Here is a 21,283-nt window from a genome sequence, read left to right as displayed (position 1 = left end):
CACTTCATGGTACTTTACAGCGTTTGCAGGAAAGATATTAGAAATCAGTGAAGGCAGCACTCCACATCTTTCCCTTCCTCAACTGAGATCTGTAGAGCCTTTTCCAGTGTTTGCATAAATGGCTTCACTTCCCCATTGATCTGCAGCCACTGTGGGGTCACTTTCTGATGCCTGATGATGCTTTGTAGATCGGACTGGATGTCTTGCCCTTGAAATGAGGGTCCATTATAAGTTTTGATTTCGTCTGGGATCCCTAGTTGCACAAAGATCTTATCCAGTGCAGGCTTTTTGTTCGAGAAGGCAGTGGAGAATACCAGCTCCACAACTGGATATTTTGTGTGGCAATCATTCCAACTATGAGACGGCCATCCGGAAAACTGCCAAAATCCATGCTAATGCAAGACCAGGACGTCTGACATGGTTCTTCTGTAGTTATCGGAGTAGACTGGGTTTCTCCACTCATTATAATGCAGGAGTGACAGCCTCTGACTTTGTCATCCACCTATGTGTCTTTGCCGGGGACCTATACTTTATCCCTTAGCCTTGCTTTTGTCTTTATCATGCTTTGGTGGGCTAGATTGACAACTCATGCCCAAAGGCTTTTGGGTATTATGATCCGTCTTCCTTGAAGAAGCACACACTCCCCACGTGTACTTAGTTAATCTCTGATACTCCATTTTGGTGCACTCTTGCCTGTTCAACGGTAGTCAGTGACTTGGCTCTGCCCAAGAAGTTGTGCCACTGTCTCTTCCTCTTTAGCTTCTGATAGGCTTCTGTCTTGCTCTGTGAACGCCCCGATCTCATTATCGATAGTGCACGGGGATCGGCGTCATGTACCAGCATCCTCACAAACTCCTCAGCTCCTTCTTCCTCTGTTTCCCCTGAGCTAGTCTGTGTCAGCCGGTGTCTCAACAGGTAGTCCGCTGGCTTATTCACACCGAGAGAATGTATTTGGCAGAAGCTGCACAATTAACCATTCGATGAGAAGTCGGTATTCTGTGCCAGCAAATAGTAAAACAGGCGGCTTGAGGTCTGGTACAACGCTGGAACTGCTGCCCACAGAAGTATAAATGAAAATTCCAGCAAGCCCACTGGATCGCCAGCACCTCACTCTCAATCTGCACGTACCTTGTCACTGTGCCTGTCACCGCTCTATTTGCGTATGCAATGAGGACCTATGACCCCACCCCCCTTTTTTTTCCAGTAGGAGCACGACACCAAGCCAGACGGGGCTTGCGTCCACCATCAGCTCAGTCCAGCACCTGGGGTTAAATATGCCATGGTGGATCTGCAAGTAGCACCTCTTTCACTCTAGCAAAGAGCACCAGGTCCGTGTTGGAGTACCAGTCCCATGGAGTATAATATTTCATCAGCGTTTGCAACGGCTCTGAATTGATGGCTAGGCTCAGAATGAAGCTTCCACCGTAAGTGGCCATCCCAAGGAAACTTCTTTCCCCTGTTGCGTTTTGGGGCACCGCTGCATTACGAATGGCTTAGACTTTCTTTGGGTCTACCTGTTGTCCTCCAAAATGAGATAAGGTACTCAAAAAACACAATAGAGCTTGTATAAAATGAGAATATTTGTTTGTGTAGGGTCAGCCCACATTCTGCTAACTGCTTAAGGGTTGCCCTCAGCCACACATGGTGTTCTTTGTCGCTACTGTTTAGCATTCCTACTAAGCCAGTAAGCCAGAGAGGGTCTCACGGATGGTGTTCTGAAACCTCTGCTGCCGATGATATTCCAAATTCAATTGCTAGTTGGTGGTAGCCCAATCTAATTGACATCTAATTTTGAAAACCACCAGGCACCATTTAGGCCCGTCACTATATTGTCAACTGGCGAGGTTATGCGTCTCTCCTTGTGGATGAATTTCTTCAGGAGCTGCATATCAAAACATGGCCCTGGGTTGTTTGGGTTTGGCGGGGCTGTCACCAGGGGTGAGACCCAGGGGGGCCCGGTGACCTTTTTGATCACCCCTTGTTGTTCTAGTTGGCATTTAAAAAGGCAGCCCTCCAGATTACAAGGGCGACAGCGAGAGGTGGGCGTACACATACCTAATCTCAACTGAAGGAGCTGGTCTCTAGACCAGCTAATATGACTGATTTCAGAGCGACGGACAGGGGGACCGGCACTGGGCACGGGCCAGGCGCGGACGGGCGCAGACGGGCTTGCCTTTGGCGCGCCACCGGCGCGCCCGCCCGCTGCGCGGACGGGAAGTCCATCTATTTTTGTACATAGAGAGCAGGGTGGGAGGCGTCCAAGAGCTGGACCGCTACCCTGCCTTCCCCTAAGATGGCGGCTATCCCTCTGCGTGCCGGCGTCAGCCCCTCAATCGGCTGTGCCGGTGGGCAATTAAGTGCAGGGACCCTTGAGGCAACTTAAATCTCACACACAAGGATCGATTCACAAGGTAAATTAAAAAGCACAATTTAAGATATTTACAGTTTTTTCAAAATGATTACCAGCCAACGTGCACTGAGTAAAGTGGAGGGAAAGTAAAGAGCGCCCCCGGCTTCCGCCTCAGGGGAAAGTAAGCATTAACCTTCACTTTTGGTTTTGACCTGGTGTAGACAATTGGTTGCCTGCCTTTGGCATTTCGTGCTTTTTGCAGCTTAAACTTAATTCAACTAAAAAAATGATATCTGCAGTTCTGCTTATTGGATTTTTGTCATTTTGTTCTTAATTTGTTCATTCAAATACTCTATATTGTAATACATTGGAGTGGTATTTTTTCTGTTGCGTTTTTAACTTGCCTGTTTTGGTAATTTTAAATGCTTTACATTTTTTTTTTTAAGTTAAGCCTGTCCGCTCTGTGCCAAAGCTACCAGGTGTTGAGCTCAAGTTTATTTACTGAAACTTTTAATGGACCTAATAAGTATAGTGCTATTATTACTTGTGGTGGACTACCATTCATCCCCCAATAATAATCCACCTTCTCACTATGCCCATGTGTTTCCCAAACATTCCTGGGGCAAACAGATCCCAGCCAAGCCATGTTTGATAGAGCAAAACATTCACAATTGGTGAAGTAAACTATACCTAATAAATGGTAATGTCCGCTTTTTTTGTGTATGATTGTAGGTACGATGCAAAGTAACAATTAATCACACGCTACTTATTCCTTTGCTTCAGGAGTTGGCCTCTTTGAGTAAGAAATTGGCCATTGTAGCAAAGGAATAGAAGTATGAGTCCACAACCTCCCTTCAGGCAGTCTGTACAGAAGAGTATGCAAGTCTTGTAATGATGCAAAGTGCATGTACCAGAGCCCTCGACATTGAAGGAATCTTTGAGACTAGAAGAACAGAAAAATACTTCCGGCTGTTATTGCATCCCTAATGCGCAGCCAGTTGAAATTATTCCTAGAAGAACAATGACTCCCACCATGACCATGCTGCAGCCCTAATCCTAATGCATATCAGGCATAACATTTGATCACAAGTTAGAAAACACGTGATTTGCATCAAACAAATTTGTGTTCTAGGGAACATGGAGCATCCAGTCACATTTTCAGGGGAATGTGGCAAACATACCTGAGACTGTAAGTGAAAATCAGGTATGTCGCCACATTCTCCTGAGAGGGTGTTTGGATGTTCCATGTTCACTAGAACATGAATGGTGAAAGCACCATAACAATGTACCTCCTGATGTAGTCTGTAGAAGCTGCAGAATCATTGTGAGTAGGACAAGCCTGATAACATCCTGAGCCCAAACCCATATCTCTTGCAGAGTCTTTAGGAATATGAACTAGAATAAATCTGAACACATCAAACATACTGACCCTTAATTGTTGGTAGGTTTTTCCTTGTAGTGGAAGGCTTATTATATCCACACATGCAGCATGTACCTCTGCGGTTAGAGGCTGTGTACCAGCATGGCACATGCAGGTGTTATTGCTGTTAGGTTCTGCGCTGAACAAGAACAAGCAATTTGCCGTGCACTCATAGCCTGAATCTAGATACAAACAAGTGTATTTGATACACCTGTAGAATGCCTAAAGTGGTGCATTTATCCCCAGGGTCGCCTGCTCCCGGGAAACAGCAGTGGGGCAAGGAAGACGGAAAAAAAATCACTTATCTGCCGGCTGGCTGGCCGGCATCACGTCTCCTCCGTCCTCTACCTGGCGTTTTCTGTAGAAACAGTTGTCACCCTGGCTCCCAGGACCCCCATAGCCAATAACAATGCTGCAATGCAGCATTGAATGGTCTGAACACCGAAGTTTGGTGCTCAGCCAGGGAATGGGAGACTGGGCATGGTCTCCATGCAGACTGTAATGCAGTGAACATGCAAAGTGTGCATTAATGTTAGGTCGGCCCGAGAGGGCTGGTCAAACATTAATTTGCACTTACATTGTGCCCATTACTCCCCCTGCTCCGAGAACAGAGCAGATCCGCCCCTCTTAGACACCTCAGCAGGAACAAATAAAATTATAATAAGACCAGTTATTATCATTTTATTTTTCCTTTATTTTCACTGCTAAAGGCAGCAAAGAAGCTTCCACTGTTCATAAGCAGTGACCTGGTCGGAGCACAGCACATGGGAAAGGCTTGTTTGCCTCGGAAAAATGATGAGGCTGAAATGGTGTCATTACCAATTCGGAATGGTAAGTTCTACAACATTTATTAAAAATCACTTCCGTGTCGGCAGCACACCTGGAATACTGTGCTCTCATAGTTTGAGGGGTTAAAGTAAAAAGGAAACTGGCTATCAGAGGAACATCGAAGTCTGTGTAGGAGATATACCATATGTTAAACATAAAGCTAGTCTCAAATCGGCTGCATACTTAAATATTAAAACTACTGCATGTTAAACATTAATTTTTTTGGTTTTAAAGTTAAATTTTTGTATATCTTAATTTTAGTTCATATAGTAACTGGGAAGTTCTGACTTTACAAGCTGACGTGTAATTTATTTCCCATAAGGATCCAGGTTTAGATTTAGTATGTCAGCAGGATGTATCCGTCTTAAAAAAATAAAAAATTATTTTATCCCATCATTTCTATCAAGGTGAAAGCTTGACCAAAGATTTACCATCCAGCGATGACATGGCAAATACTCAAACCCCAGAAATTAATCTACAACCACGAAAACTTTTTAGTTCAGAAGAAAAGTCAAATGAAGGTAAAGCAACAATAACATCATTATTAAATTCAGTAATGTATTGCTGTGTGATGTACATCAAAGCTGTTCATTTGCTTGTTCATTTGATTGTTCATTTTCTACGCTGCCCAATGTGGTTTGCTTTATGTTGATTTGTATAGTGCACTAATCACCCGAGAGGGTGTCCATGGGCTTCGCAAGGAGTGTGATCCCAAGGTGCTTATATGAAGAGCCAGGTCTTCAGCTTCTTGAGTAACTCAATAAGTGAGGAGGAGACTCTGATGTTTTGAGGGAGGTCGTTCCATGTCCTGGGTGTAATATCGGAGAATTAGCGACCTCCAGTTTTGCTTTTGCAGAGAGACTGAGTTGCTGTATACACGGCAGTTCAAGTATTCTGGTCCTGTGTTGTATAAGGCTTTGTATCTATGCGTGTGAAGTTTGAATTGGCTTAGTTTGTGAATGGGGAGCCAGTGAAGCTTCCTGAGGTGTGGTGTGATGTGTCGTAGGCAGCTGAGTACAAGTAGAGTGCAACTCTTTTGGCTGGATGGTCTGGAGTCTGTGTAGGAGTTGTTTGGAGATTCTGGCATAGAGTGTTGCCTTGGCCAAACCTGCTAGTGATTAGTGCTTGTGTGATGGTCCACCTGGTGTTCTGAGGCACCCATTTGAAGAACTTTCACAGCATGTGCAGCATGAGGAAGCAGGAGGCGCACACTGCATTGACTTGAGCCATCATGTTGAGCTTGTCATCCAGGATGGTCCCTAGATTTCCTGTGTGTTCTGTGGATGTGTGTGGACTTAGCTCGTACGGCCACCACATGGAATCCCATGGGGAGGTCTTGTTGCTGAAGACCAGAACTACCATCTTGTCTGAGTTGAGCTTCAGGCAGTTAGTTCATATCCAGTCTACTACCATGGTTATGCAGATGGTGAAGTTGGTTCTGGTGGTGTTTGTCTTGTCCATCATAAGAGGATGATTGGGTGTCATCGACGTAGATGACGGTGATGTCTTGTGATCAGATTATGTTGGAGAGCAGTGTCATGTGTATGTTTAAAAGAGTGTGGCTGAGAGATGATCCCTTTGGGAAACCACATTTCAGTTTCTTGGTCTCTGATGTGAAGGGTGGCAGCCAGACCCTTTAGGTTCTTCCCCTGGGGAAGGAACAGATCCATTTGAGAGCAGATTCTTGTATTCCAATCCTGTGGTGTCTTCTGATGTATGTTTATGGATTTATAAAGCACGCAGCTGCCCTTAAGCTTCCCAGCACTAGGAGAAAGCATAACATCGGTGTACTCGGTCAGGCTGCTTGAGGCGGGAGCTTAGGGAAAGAGCAATGTTTTGAGTCTCTTCCTGAAAGCCAATTCGTTGGTTAACATGCGCATATCCCTGGGCAGCGAGTTCCATAGTTTGGGAACCAGTTGCATGAAAGATCTTCCTCCCCATCTTGATCTTTTAATTCTGCTCTGTTGCATGAGAAGATCCGCTAAGGATCTTAGGGCTCTCCTTGGGGTATAGTGAGCAACCAGTTTTTTTTATTAAAGCAGGTCCTTTATCATTCAGGGCTCTGTGGGCGATACAGGCTGCCTTATATTTGATTCTAGACTGTACTGGAAGCCAGTGCAGTGTCTTCAGGGCTACCCTGACTGACTGCTGTCTCAGGATTTGGAGGAAGGTCCTTGCTGCGGCATTCTGTACTACCTGCAGGCGGTTAATAACGTATTTGGGTGCGCCCAGATACAAAGAATTCCCGTAGTCCAACTGTGATATATAAATAATGCTTGGACCACAGTTCTGCAGGAATGTTCAGGTAAGATGGGGAGAATTTTTGAAGCATATGGAGTAAACTGAAACATTTGCCTGAAAGTTTCTTTGTTTGGGTCTCCATACTTAAGATTTCATCTATCCAGATTCCCAGATTCTTGATGGCAGCCTTGAGCCTTGTAGATTCTCCCAACTGAGAAGGTCAGCCGATAAGATTCCTGGGGACTGTTGGTTTCCCAGGATCATACATTTGGTTTTATCCCCATTCAGTTTCAGGGAACATTTACACTTCCAATCAGTTATACCTATCATGCATGGACCCAGGTTGCGTCACTGATAATACAAGTAGTGTATCGTCAGTGTACGATACTATGGATAGACCAAATTCGTGTACTATCCCTGCCAATGGTTGCATGTAAACAATAAAAAATGTGGGGCTTAGTGCAGAGCCCTGTGGGACTCCGCATGATAGTTGGAGGGTATCAGAAAGATAATCCCTTTCCAACAGTTGGAAGGACCTGTCTTTCAAAAATGAAGTCAACCACTTTATAGCTGAGCCTGTGATACCTGCTTCCTTTAATCTATTGATCAATGTGCAATGGTCCTCTGTGTCAAATGCAGCACTCAGATCTAGGAGCAGGATAGCCGCTGTGTGCCCCGGTCTAGAACTCTCTTTAGTTCCTCCGTTACCACCAACAGAGCTGACTCTGTGCTATGTTGGGGACGGAATCCCATTTGTGTATTGTGTAGCCTTTGATTTTCTTCTTGATATTGGGACAAGGTCTGATTCACGTTGTTTACTGCAATTTTGCCTAACAGTGGTAAGAGTGAAATGGGTCGATAGTTTGCCGGTTCAACTGGATCCAGCTGTGGTTTCTTTAACAATGGCGGTATGATCGCATGTTTCCATGATTTTGGGACCAGGCCTTGGGACAGAGAGAGCAACACCAAGGCTGTGGTGGTTGATTTTGTTCTTGTGCCAACCCGTAGCAAAATGTCTGATGTAATTGAATCTTGCAGAGAGACAGATTTAATCCTTTGCAGGGTTGAGGTCAGGTCAGGTCTTCTACCTGTAAATTCGCAAAGTGATCTAGTCCCCCTCCTGTTTTGATGTAGTATATATATTTTTATTTTCTAGACTCAAACAGCATATAACATTTTTCTATCATGGAAAAATTTAAAGATTGTGTTTGAGGTTTTATTGATAAAAACACAGGTATGCTGATTATGATCAGTAGGGATACCTTTCTGTTTGCAATATTGTATTACAAAGTAATGATTTTCATATATTGACAGAGCAAATTATAAAACATTTATTTCCAACACTTCCATTTGAGCTATTCCCTTTGCGTACCCATATTATCTGCCTTAAATCTCTGAATTGCTGCATAACAACTTGACTTAAATTCAGTAAGGTTTTCATTTTCGCTGAATAGAGAAATGAATCAGCAATTGTACTTTCAACAGTGTGTTGCCTCTGGATTTAATAAAATAAATTATTTGACCTAATAAATACATTTTCTTAAATGTCTATATTCTGACACTTTCCATTGATATTTAAATACACCGGTGTTACATGTTAGTCAAACAATCAGTTGCTGACGTTACCCGTTCTATTGTGGTTCTTTAGCTCATTTTCAATAACCTTTTTGTTGCACTGGAGAAAGTAAAGTGTATTTCTCAGAAACCTCCAGTAACTGTAGAGCATGTATATTTCCATTAAAAATGCAATCCTGAATCAAGAATACAGTTTTGTTTCCAGTTCTTGCTAATTAAGGAAGAGCTTTTGTAACATTATCCCGAACAGACTAGTGACCATGTCAATCCTTTCCACAATCTTACGATCCATTGTTTCATTTTCAGTGGGTTACCCAAAAGTGTAACGTACGGTATCTGCTTCCACAATTATGCTTCCATCATTTATCAATTCCAGCTTTGCCCAAATAGAATGTTCCATTAAAGTGTTTGTGCATTCTAGAATAGATCATTTATTTGATCAATCTGCTTTATGAGACAATATTAGTCTTTATACATCAGCAAGAATCCTCTTCCCATGTTGCTCAAAAACACTGTCTTTGGGTTCTTGATTCCAGTCATTTGTGGTAAGTACAGCTTTCCAGATTGTGACACTTGATGTTTCTGTGAACGTTCCAGGTGACAAGACTTTAATAAGTCCACAAGACCACTTTCTCGTGGACAAGTGGGGCCCTATTCTGAAATTTGTAATCTGCTTTGAATTCATACTGTACAATCCTCAACTGTAAGCAATTACAGATTTCAGCCATGGGTAGCTGACAGTTATTATACATTTTTAATTGACTAAATTTTGCCTAGATCATAATACTGCATTTTTTATCACACATTTTTGAACAGTGGCCACCATAGAGCTTTACCAATAAACTTGAAATTACGGTTGGACCAGTTAACTGCTTAATAAATCTTTTGCTGAGCCATCCTCTTCACACAGATAGACATAGTCATGCTTGAGTTGTTTGGCCACATAGCTAGTCTCTTTAGGTTTTAAGATAAATTCCAGTGTGATCTCTACCTAGATTCTCTCTTCACGCATTCAAGATTTTGAAAAACGGTACTAACAAAAAACACTTTGGGTAATTTTATGTATTTGGGAGTCAAACAACATATTTTGTGGATAACCCAAGTTTTTCCTTGCCCTTGTATTAGTTCTAAAACAATCTAACTCTGATTGATGCATCTTCCCACAGATTCACAGCCACTCCTTCTGACTCCTTCTGACTACCTCTGCTACTCACTAATAGACCTCAGACGAGAGGGGGTGATCTAGCAGTTATACATCATGACTCAATTACATCATCCTTTAATCCATTAAAAAATGAGGAATGTGAAGAGCTAGATTTTTGTCCCTACCTTACTCGCCACGATTCATTTAGAGGTTCACTTATCTACAGACCCCCAGGTCCGGGGAAAACGCTTTTCAGAGCAAGCTGGCACCCTATTAGAAATAGGACTAAATTCTACCGTATATACAATCTTAGGAGATTTCAACTTCTATCAAATTCGGACCCAGACACAGTTAATCTGCTAGACTTAATTACAGCAGGGAACTTAGAACAGCTGGTAATGGGACCCACGCATCAAGCAGGGCACACTCTGGATGGCACCTTCTCGAAAAACCCTCCGATATCTTTCACAGGCCTTCGCCCCCTTACATGGTAGGACCACTTGGCAGTACTCTTTAAGCTTACTACATCTAGCCATTCAGGCCTTAAACCCTTCAAAAAATACCTTGAAACAAGGGTGTGGAAAAACATAGAAGCAGAGGACTTAAACAAATTCCTCGCTTCAAATATCCACCCGATCCCTACCAACCCTGACCAGGCAACGAATTGCTACACTAAATGGCGAGTAAAGGCAAGAGACAAGTTAGCCCCCAAAAAATGGGTACACCTACTTAGGCATCGCCCCTCAGCTCCTTGGTACTCTCAGGAGCTAAAGGACCAAAAACTGGTTTGTCAGCATCGGGAAAGAAGCTGGAGGAGGGAATACAATGATGAAAAAGAAAAAAAGAATACAAACTGAGTCTAGCCCAATATAAACAGCTGCTACATAGCACCAAACAAAAGTACTTCACAGAAAAAATTCAAGAGGCTAAAAACCAGCCTAAAGCACTTTTTAAAACTGTCAAATCCCTAGCGCATCCCACCACTCCACCTATACCATAAAGTCCAGAACTATGTAACAACATAGCCAAATTATTTTTCGATCAGGTTAATGCCATCTTTTTAACTTTTACAAACACTTCAAATAGAAACTTACCAAACTCACCTACTAGCTTAAATTTTTTTTCAAAACATAACATGGAACTCAACTACTTCAATCTCCTTACAAATGACGACACCTATAAGATTCTCACTCAGGTGAAGTCAGGATCCCCATACGATCCCTGCCCCATAGAAACTGTAAAGTTAGATGCTATGACAGTGGCAGGCAAACTCACATCCATCTTTAACTTAATGTACAAAGAAGGATACTTCCCAAGAAACTGGAAACAGACATCCATTCTCCCACTACTAAAGAAATTTAACTTAGATGCTAATGACCCAAACAATTTTAGGCCTATCTCTAGACTACCCCTCCCATCAAAAATAATAGAGAGAAACATGAATGCCCAACTTAACCAATTTTTAAAACTATCCCAGACACTAGATCCTACTCAATATGGGTTTAGAGAAGGGCATAGTATGGAAACGGCACTCATCAAATCCACGTAAGAAATTAGGGCCATTCTCCATCAAGGAGCCAAAGCCGCCCTGATCATGCTGGACCTCTCAGCGGCATTTGATACGGCCCACCACACCCTGCTGGTGGATCGTTTAGAGGAGATAGGATTCCCAGGAACGGCCCTAAAACTCCTTAAATCCTTTCTCTCAGAAAGAACTCAAATGGTCAAACTAGACAATTTTGAGGCAGAAGCATTTTCCCTACTCTGTGGAGTTCCGCAGGGATCCTCACTAAGTCCCACACTTTTTAACGTTTACGTGTCCTCTCTAGGCCCCTCATTGAATCTTTTTGTTTTAATCTCATGTCATACGCCGATGACATCCAAATCGTGGTCATTATTTGACCTGAAATGCTATGCAACACCGCATCCAGGCTACAGGACTGCATGTATACAGTAAGTGACTGGATGGCACGGAACTGCCTAAAGCTAAACTCCAACAAAACGGAGGTTGTGCTTTTTGGCAACGATCCCTCCTTTTGGACCCCAAACTGCTGGCCAAACTCCCTAGGCCCACTGCCATCCCCAACCAGGAAGGTGAAGAACCTGGGAGTTTGGATTGACAATACCCTTAGCTTTAAAGGCCAGGTTAATTCAGTGGCATCTACCACCTTGTTCATTCTCAGAACATGTAGAAAAATAATGCCCCTACTTCCGAAAGATGCACAACAAACGGTAGTCACTGCGTTAGTAATGTCCAGACTGGACTACTGCAATGGTCTTTATCTTAAGCTGCAAGAGGGATCCATGAACAAACTGCAGATGCTGCAAAATGCAGCAGCCAGACTCCTTACAGGAACTCCCAAGTATGCATCAATCACAACATCCTTAAAAAACACTCCATTGGCTACCAGTCAGAAAGCGCACCCAATTTAAGGCCCTTTGCCTGGTTTTTAAGGCCCTGCATGGATCAGGGCCGGATTTTCTAAGGCAACAACTCTGTTGGTACTCACCAAAAAGAACACTTCGGGCATCAGATGCTAAACTTGTGGTAATGCCACAAATAAAAAATCTAACTGGGGGGGGCAGAAGTTTCACCTCGAATGCATCCAAGGAGTGGAACACGCTTCCACTACATCTGAGAAGCATAACCAATCTTATGGCCTTTAGGAAAGCGTTAAAAACCTGGCTCTTCACCAACTAGCTGGTAATACACACATTTTCACAAATCTTCGGTAGGTTTTCACCCCAGTCCCAGGACTCCTTCGGGTAGCAGCTGCGCTTTACAAATGCAATTAACATTAACATTCCTCACCTTATCCTGAAAATCTTTTCCCCTAGCATTCTCTCTCCACCTATTACAGGAGGCGCCATGTAGCTTCAGCAGCATACAGACCTTTGTTCCTGTTTTTCCATCCATGACACAAGTAGAGTGTGCGCTCAGTATATCAATGACGCATTTCAACAGTGACTGGGTCAAATGTCACCTGTGAAATTCTCAAGGTTTAAGCCATGTCGCAGGTGTCATAAAGATGCCCCTATCTGACTCCCTTTACGTCTGCATGAGGTGGCTGGAAGCGTAACATGATGGCTGGACCTGCAATTCTTGTGCCTCTATACGCTCAAAGGCCATCTGGGAGTGAGGCCAATATGTTTTGGTCTGCGCCTGCATTGTACCCCAAAGTGGTCTCCTTAACCCCCAGGTAAGCAGCCTGTCATGGACCAATCCCCTATGAGATCTTCCCATAAACTATAAAAAGAAACAATAGAAAACATTATTCCCAAGACAATTTGCAGTCTCTGCGCTATTTCCACATGCTTGACTCTTCCTCATAATCAGAAACGATCCTAAGACTGTAAAAAGTGAGACCAGAGTTTCTGAGTGCATCGGCCAACCTCACGCAGATCAAGGGGGGAGAGAAAACACTGCCTCTCATCGCAACACAGTTCACCCAATTGCATTCTGGTAAGTGCAGTCAGGGCCGTTGCTGGCACCGGGCAATACCCCGGTGCCCCGCAAGGGTGGGGGACAGTTTTGGGCCCCTGGGGGCCGTTTTTGTTACAGGGCCGTTTTTGCAGCATAGCTGCAAAATCGGCCCTGTAACAAAATCGGCCGAAAACCGGCCCCGCAAAGAGCCAGGGCCGGTTTTCCTTCTCAGTCCGGCCCTGAGTGCAGTACGCTTACTTTAAAGTCGCTGTAGTTTTTCACCAAAGTTGGTGCATGCAGTGCTGTTCTCTCTAGATATGTGTATCTGGGTTTAGCCCTTTATCAGTGGAGAGCAGAAGTAGTAGAGAGCATAGAAAAGTAATCTGGCATTTCTGAAAGGCTGCCCAAGTATTCACATGTCACAGTACCACTCCACATGCACACAGGTGCATCCCATATGATCTCGTTTGGCTCAAGGGAGCCTGTTAAACATAAGGGGGAGGAAGCACATTTCCTCCCCAAGCTTTAATTTCATAATTTAAAGTCTCCATTTGATGCAGGTGTTTGTGTCAAACATGTCATTCGCAAAAAAGTGACTTCTAATTGATACAGCAAATCATACCAGTCAGTCAGAATATCTTTATTCGACTTATTTAAAAGCCATACAAAGAGGGGAAAAAATTTAAAAACATTTCATACAAGGTTTTTCTTCCTTTTTCTTAAAAAACAATAAATACAGACAAACAATTAAAAAAATACAGACAGTTAAGAAAATATTACATTCAAAGATGAGTATAATAGTAAAACATTTGCTTTAAGGCGAATCTAGGCAAACAGCTTTCAACCTTGAGGCGGCTACCAAAAAATTAGCTATACAAAAAGTGATGTGGGGATTAGGCAATATCATACCTATCTAATTGTTCTCAGTTTATTATCAACCATTTAAATATTTGTCTTTTTTAAGACTCAAAACAAATGACTATTGAAAATGGACAAAGAAATACCCTGTTCTGTTACGTGTATTACACTTGGCAAATACATATGCACCACATGCAACAAGGTAAGAAATAAGAGTTAACCCGAAGCACAAGTATTATGTACAGAAAACATGAGTTTTAAAAATCTACATTTTAACATTCTAGAAAAACTGAGGCCATCAGCAGCTCCAGTGCTATTTCAGGTGCAATTAGGAATTCTGGTATTTCTGTAGAACTGTTAGTATAACGCACCTTATAGGTAAAATACATACGCACTTTAGATAGCACATGGGAAGGAATTTCGCTATAATTAACTTCATTGGTTTCATTTTCAGCAAAATGCCCTGGGCCACTCAACATAGCTTTTATTGTTCCTGATGTCAGTGCATGCTCTCGTTTCACAATAAACTCATGTCATCAGATGAAATCAATTTGACATACAAAGCATCAGGACCTTCACGCCCACCGTATGTCTTCCCTTCTCCATCCATGGTCTATCAAGAGCTTCTTGGCCTTTTCCTTAATAGATTTGAAGCATAAAATTCGGCTGTGACGCACGCTGTGACTGCACCCTGCCCAGCAATAGAGTGCAGCAACCGGAGCCCACCAGCACTTCAGGAGCAAAGGGAGAGGAGATCCCACGGCCTCTTATTCCAGCACAGTTTCCCCCCATTGCATTCTGGTAAATGCAGTACTTTTACTTTAGAGTTCCTGTAGTTTTTCACCAAAGTCGGTGCAGGTAGTACTGTTATCTCCAGACACGCGTTTCTGGGTTTAGTCCTTTATCAGTAGAGAGCAGATCAAGGCCTTCTATCTTTCTATGCTGCATCTATTAAGGTTGGCACTTGTACTCTCTGGGCCATTCTCCCCCAGAGAGCACTTTCCTGCGGGGTTGGTGCCTCAAGAGCCCTAACACTGTACATCCCAATGATGCGTCTCCACAGACTCTGGCACTGAAGCAGAAGTTGAAGCTTGCCAAGGCACCCTCTCCCTTTCGGCCAAAGCCTCCTTCAGTGCCAATGAAGCTCCTCCAATGCCAATAAAAACACCTCTCTCAAAGCAGTAGATGTGCTAAAAACGAATTCTGTAGCAAGAGATGAAGTGAAACTAACTTCATGGATATTCCCTTGGCAGAGCACCTTCACATGTTTCATAGATTCCCCCAGATGGAGGAGTAGGTCATCTCCGAGGTCTCACAATACCTGGTAATCGAACAGTAGAAGATGATTCTGAGGGTGATAATCTGGTCCTAGTTTAAATACTAATGCTGGCTTATATCTAGACTTAGGAAATGTTTGTGGGCTGGATGCTTCGCCAGAGAGAAATATTAGTTGCCCCCTGGCCCTTCATCAGAAGAGGTTTCCTTATTGGAATTGACCTGGTCATCGTCAACAGTGAAGACTAAAATGTTCACTGAGGTCCTGTATCTATCCTCCTCAGTTCAGGAGCCCATGCCTCCATTTAGTGAGGTTCTCATTCCATTCAATGAGGTCTCATTTCATTCAATGAGGTTCTCATTCCACTCAATGAGGTTCCATTCAGTGAGGTTCTCGTTCCATTCAATGAGGCTCTCATTCCGTTCAATGAGGTTCTCATTCCACTCAATGAGGTTCTCATTCCATTCAATGAGGTTCTCATTCCACTCAATGAGGTTCCATTCAGTGAGGTTCTCATTCCATTCAGTGAGGTTCTCATTCCATTCAGTGAGGTTCTCATTCCATTCAATAAGTATCTTCAGCCAAGGAAGATCCTCCATGGCTCCTTGTGGAAGTGAATGTCTTTTTAAACAGTTGTAGCCTTCAGAAAGAATAAAGTGGATAGGTGGTAAATCTGAAACATTTGACTCTTCCACTACCATTTAATTGAAAGAAAACTACAAGTTAAGTAGTGAATGGGTGGAAGTGGCCAAATATTAAGTAAAACCAAATACAAATCTTTTATTAAATTTTTCAAAACACCTTTGAATTCAATAGCCACACATTGCCTAGATGGCTGTATTCACAAAACAATTACATGTCAGAATGTCAGCACTGAGAGGCACTCAAAGAACTCAATCACCAATTGTTTTTAATATGAAACTTAACAGCTGCAACATAGAAACCCAAGTTGTTCTGAAAGCAATGAGCGAGTGGCCTGAGACAAATTATCCGGGTAGTGGAGTGAGAAGGGAGAGAAACATCAAAGGGAGACAACCTCAAAACTCAGTAAGGAGAGTCCCTTCCCCTCCAAACACAATGTCCTGCACCACTCCGCAGCTTATGGCAATTAGACAGCAGGGTTGCGTGCTGCAAGTAAACTGTGAGAAGAACATTGGGCGAAATCTGGGATCCCCAGAATTATCTCTAAGGTTAGGTAAGCTTTGTAGGTCTGCCTGGAACCTGTGCCTCTCAGTAGGGTCTTGGAACAAGTGAGTCTTCCCCGCTTTAATCACTCTCAAGCTGTCTGGTTGTCAAACCAGTGCCTGGAAGCTTCAGCACTTCATGACAAGTTAGATGCAGATACAGGCTCCTAGAATATGCACCCCTCAGGAATAATTAAGACCCTACTCTCCTCCAGTGTGATACATCCTCTGTTTCTGTGCCGAGAACAGCTGGAAGCTTACACTAGGACTTCGTAACTCCACTTATTCTATTCCTTTAACTCCTATAAATAATGCAGTGGGCAGTTAGATCACTTTAATAAGTCCAATCGTACAGAGGTGTTCTCCCATCAACACTTCCGCGTACAAGTATTTCTTCACAAACACTGTAGGCTCATCCTAGGCTAGGCACTCTGGGAAACCCTGGACACCCTGAGTTGAGGCCCTCACATTCTCCAGCCTCTTTGCGTTCGATTCCACTCAAACAGTGGAGGGGATCTCACCCTATAATTGTTTCAAATAATCGCAGTCTCTTTTCAGATTGGACAATTACATCTTTTTTTTTTAAACATCTTTTTATTAACAAATAAACAAAAATAAAGAAAATACATCAGGTGAGGTGAAAACTTCACAGTAAATTAATCCAGTATCGCACATACAGAATCAATAAAACAATATATGATTCAAAGGATCACGGGGATTCCTGCGCCTCTTCCGTTGCTCACCGCGCCGGGGGTGCGCAGATCTCACCACGGTAGCTGTTCCAATCACCCCAGACTTTTCCCCATTTCTCTGGACAACCCCTGGCCACATATACCGACTTCTCCCTGAACAAACATGCACCAATCTAGGTCCTCCACCCATTTAGTGACCCGTGGAGGTTGGCTAGCTCCCCACAACTGAACAGTATTCCGTTTGGCTATCATACATGCCAGCGTCACCCATTGCTTAAGATACACATTTAGGTCTGTGGGTTCCCACACATTTAGTATACATCGCTGGACTTCCAGTCTAATCCTCTCCCCCACGACCTCCGCTATCTCGTCATAAACCTTCATCCAATACTCCTGCACATCTACGCAGTGCCACAGAATGTGCATGAAGGTGCCCAGCTCTCCGCATCCCCTTCGACACTCACCACTTTCCACTCGCCCCATCCGCACCAACCCTGTAATATACGACCTATGCAAGATCTTTAATTGCACCAGTCTAAGCCTCATCTGGATAGCTACCACCTTTGGGGAGGAAATCGCCACAGTCCAGTCCTCACCGTCAAGCTCTATCCCATCCGTGCTCCATTGCGATCTGACAAGTCCCAGGGGGCTCTCCATATGTTTGATAAGCTTTTTGTATATTAAAGAGATGGTTTTCTCGGGGAGATGTCCATCTAGCACTCTGTCTTCTAGGGTTGAGGCTTCCGGAAGCTGGGCTCCCCTGGGTATGTGAGCGAGGAGGGTATGTCTAATCTGGAGGTACCGATAATACTCGTTATCATGTAGACTGCTCTGTTGTTGGATTCAAAGGTTTGTATCTTATCACCCCTCCAAACATCTTTGATTCGAGAGATTCCAATGAGATCCCACTTATCAAATCCCTTGGATTTCCACAAGCTCCCAAGTTTCTCTGAGTTCCACAGGGGGGTGGCCAAGGTCAATTTCCCTTCCCAGGTGAGATATCTATTGGCAGCATGCCACACATGGACTTCGTGTGCCGTTGGGCCCATCAGTGTAAACCGCCCAGGACTGGCATAAAGCGCCCTCGTAATGTCCCCTCCTGGCACCTGTCCTCTGTACATGGCGTACCCCGGGTTTCAGGGGGCCCGTACACGGCATGGTTCACCGCCGCAAGCTGCGAAGCCCAATAATACTTTCTCAGGTCTGGCAATCCAATCCCGCCATCGTACCATGGGAGAGTGAGCTTGGTAAGGCTATTCGGGGCCTCCCGTCCCAGAGGAGCTTCCTCTGAAGGGCTTCTATTTCTTTAAAATAGGATACAGTCACCGGGTCCATTGTGTTCTGAAGGACGTATAGAAATCGGGGGAGTGGCATCATCTTAAACAACACTGCCCTACCAAGTAAGAACAGCGGGAGTGCCCTCCAGCGCTCCACATCTCTTCGGAACCGGCTCAAAGGGGGACCCAGATTATTGGCATAGCGCAGTTTTGGGTCAAGTGTTACGTATATACCAAGGTATTTAAATCCCACTGGCTCTATCTGAATCCGGCACGACAACGGGGTCACCAGCGGGTCACCCACGAGGACAAAGAGCCACGACTTTGACCAATTTATAGCGAATCCGGAATACCTACCAAATATGGCAAGAATATCCAGAAAATTACTCAGACACCCTGGGGTTAGTAAGATAGAGTAGGATATCGTCAGACTACAGTGAGATTTTATCCTCCCACTCCGGCATCCACCGCAAGCCCCGTATTGACCGATCCCACCGAACCCACGCCGCCAAAGGCTCCAATGCAAGAGCAAAGAGAAGCGGGGACAAAGGACATCCCTGTCTTGTGCCTTTCCCCAACGGAAAGTCAGCCGACTTACAGTTTTTCACAACCACCCTGGCCAAGGGATCAGTGTATAGTAAGCGAACCCAACCAACAAACTCTGGTCCAAAGCCAAACTTTATCAATACCGCAAATAGGTAAGCCCACTCCACCCTATCGAATGCCATGGTGGCATCCAACGACACCAGGACCGCAGGCTCGTGTATTTTCGGGGAACCACTCAGGTTTCCATGTAACCTATGTAAATTCAGGGCCGTGTTACGGCGCGGCATGAAACCAGACTGATTGGGGTGTATCAGGGTTGTGATTACTTTAACCAATCTGGTGGCGAAAAGCTTCGCCACAATTTTAGGCTCGGCGTTGAGCAGCGAAATGGGTCTATATGAGGAACAGAGTGTCTTAGGCTTACCCACCTTGTGGATAACCACAATATTAGCCACCCGCTGATCATATGGAAGTCGACCCACCTCCCTGCTTTTTATAAACATGGCTCGGACATAAGGGGAGAGTTTTTGAGCATTTAATTTATACAGCTCTATCGGTATTCCATTGGGCCTGGTAGCCTTCCCAGATTGTACCCCCTAATTGCCAGCGCAACCTCATAGTTTGTGAAAGGGGAGTCCAAATATCCCCTATCATCATCGGACAATTCAGGCACGTTGATGTCTCTGATCACATCACTGTTTTCTGCCTCCGTATATCCACCAACTGTGGTATATGCCTCGCTGTAATAATCCGAAAACGCGTCCGCAACTGCCTGTGGATCCGTAACTATATCGGAACTCGCACGCTGCAACTCAGGAACCAACCTTGACGCCCACTTCTCACGCTCCAACCATGCTATTAATTTACCTCCCTTATCGCCATGTTCATATATCCGACTCTGGACGGCATTGTTCTGGGCTATTGCCCTATTTATAGCTAAACTTTTATACTCATCCTCCCGTAATTTCAACAGATGTAGGGCCTCCGGAGTAGCGGATCTCGCCACCCCCTTCTCTGATCGAATCACCTTTGCCTCAGCCCTGACCATCTCTGCCTGATGCCTCCTTTTCTTCCCGGCCACAAGTGACTGGACCTCTCCACGCATTATTGTCTTGTATGCCTCCCACAGTGATTGCGCTGAGTCAACAGTACCCACGTTTTCCTGAAAGTAACGATCCGACTTCTCTACTATTTCTCTTTTGGTGGCTGGGTATTTTAAGTGCCATGCACTGATGGGGCCTACTCTGCCTTCCGCCGGCTGCCCGAGCTCGACGTGTAACCACATTGGGGAATGATCAGAGATACCCCTGCCAAGATAACGCGCCACCCTAACCGTCGCCACCATAGCCGCCGGTATCAGCACGTAGTCCAGTCTAGACAAGCTATGATGGGCTGCAGACACGTGAGTGAAATGTGCCCGTGTTGGATTACTTACTCGCCAGCTATCTACGAGCCCCATTGCGTTAAGAAAATCCGGAAGCCACCTCTGCGACGGTCTAAGTACCCGCGCCGGATGCCGATCGATTTCGCCGTCAAGTACAGCGTTAAAGTCACCTCCCAATATCAACAGGCCCAAAGGCAGGGTAAGGAAGACCGCTTCCATCTCACTAGACATATCTGTTTGAAGGCCGGGGGGCACATATTTCGACAAGAAGGTCACCGTCTCCCTCCCATTGTCTGGATACACCAATATGGCGGCCCCTCTGATCAGACCACGTTGCCTGAATCACCAAGGGAATGGAGTTTTTCACCAAAATACCAACACCTCTTGACCCCGTGGTAAACCTGGCGTGGGCTACTAATTTATACCCCCTTTATTAAGGGCCATGCAGTGGTTACCAATAAGATGTGTCTCTTGCAATAACACCACATCAGGGGAGTGTCGTCTAACAAGCTGATTCACCATCCCTCTCTTGATTCTGTCACCTAGGCCATTAACATTCCAGCTAAGCACCTTTATCCCCGATCCCTGACTAGTGTGCGACATTTGACTTTCCAAAGCATCCGTCAACTACCACCTTACCACCTGATGCAAAAAGAAAAGGAAAATACCCCCCCAAAAAAACCATGCAAACAATGCTACGTACAAAATGATTTCTAAACAATACCACGGCTCCCCCCCATGCCCTCTCCCAATAAGGAAACCCCCCCCACCCTGCATAAGGCTAGCGCCCCTCCCCAACTCGCAGTGTGCCTGTCGCCCAATATCCAACTTACTAAGTTAACTAAAAGTAGTAACAAGGAGGAACCCACAGCTCAGCCCCTATCCCCCCACCCCCGAATGATAACTAGTGTCCCAGGTCTAATCCCCGCAGATCCACTGAACTACAGGCCTAACAAATAATGAGTTGCAGTGTCACCATAGCACCGACTATGACCTTCTGAGCAAAAGTTCTCACAGCTCCCATCATTCTTGTTCCTGCCGTTCTTCCGCGTCGCCACAATTGCGCTCCTCCTGCACTGTCGAA

The 21,283-nt window shown here is 44.6% G+C and overlaps 1 protein-coding gene and 1 pseudogene across 1 annotated transcript in view; one reads left to right on the top strand and one right to left on the bottom strand.

Annotated features, from left to right (window-relative positions):
* The window catches only part of SYCP2L (synaptonemal complex protein 2 like), a 1,302,345-nt gene that overhangs the window by 952,870 nt on the left and 328,192 nt on the right, over window positions 1-21,283 (top strand). Inside the window, exon 33 of the mRNA XM_078685781.1 lies at window positions 5,006-5,119. Coding sequence (XP_078541907.1) covers window positions 5,006-5,119 — 114 coding nt within the window. The remainder of the gene's footprint in view (window positions 1-5,005; window positions 5,120-21,283) is intronic.
* Window positions 14,113-14,450, bottom strand: LOC144827490 (elongin-C pseudogene; annotated as a pseudogene).

Source organism: Lissotriton helveticus, chromosome 4_1, assembly GCF_964261635.1.
Source record: "Lissotriton helveticus chromosome 4_1, aLisHel1.1, whole genome shotgun sequence".
Classification (NCBI taxonomy): Eukaryota; Metazoa; Chordata; class Amphibia; order Caudata; family Salamandridae; genus Lissotriton; species Lissotriton helveticus.
This window is presented reverse-complemented; position numbering and strand designations above follow the sequence as displayed.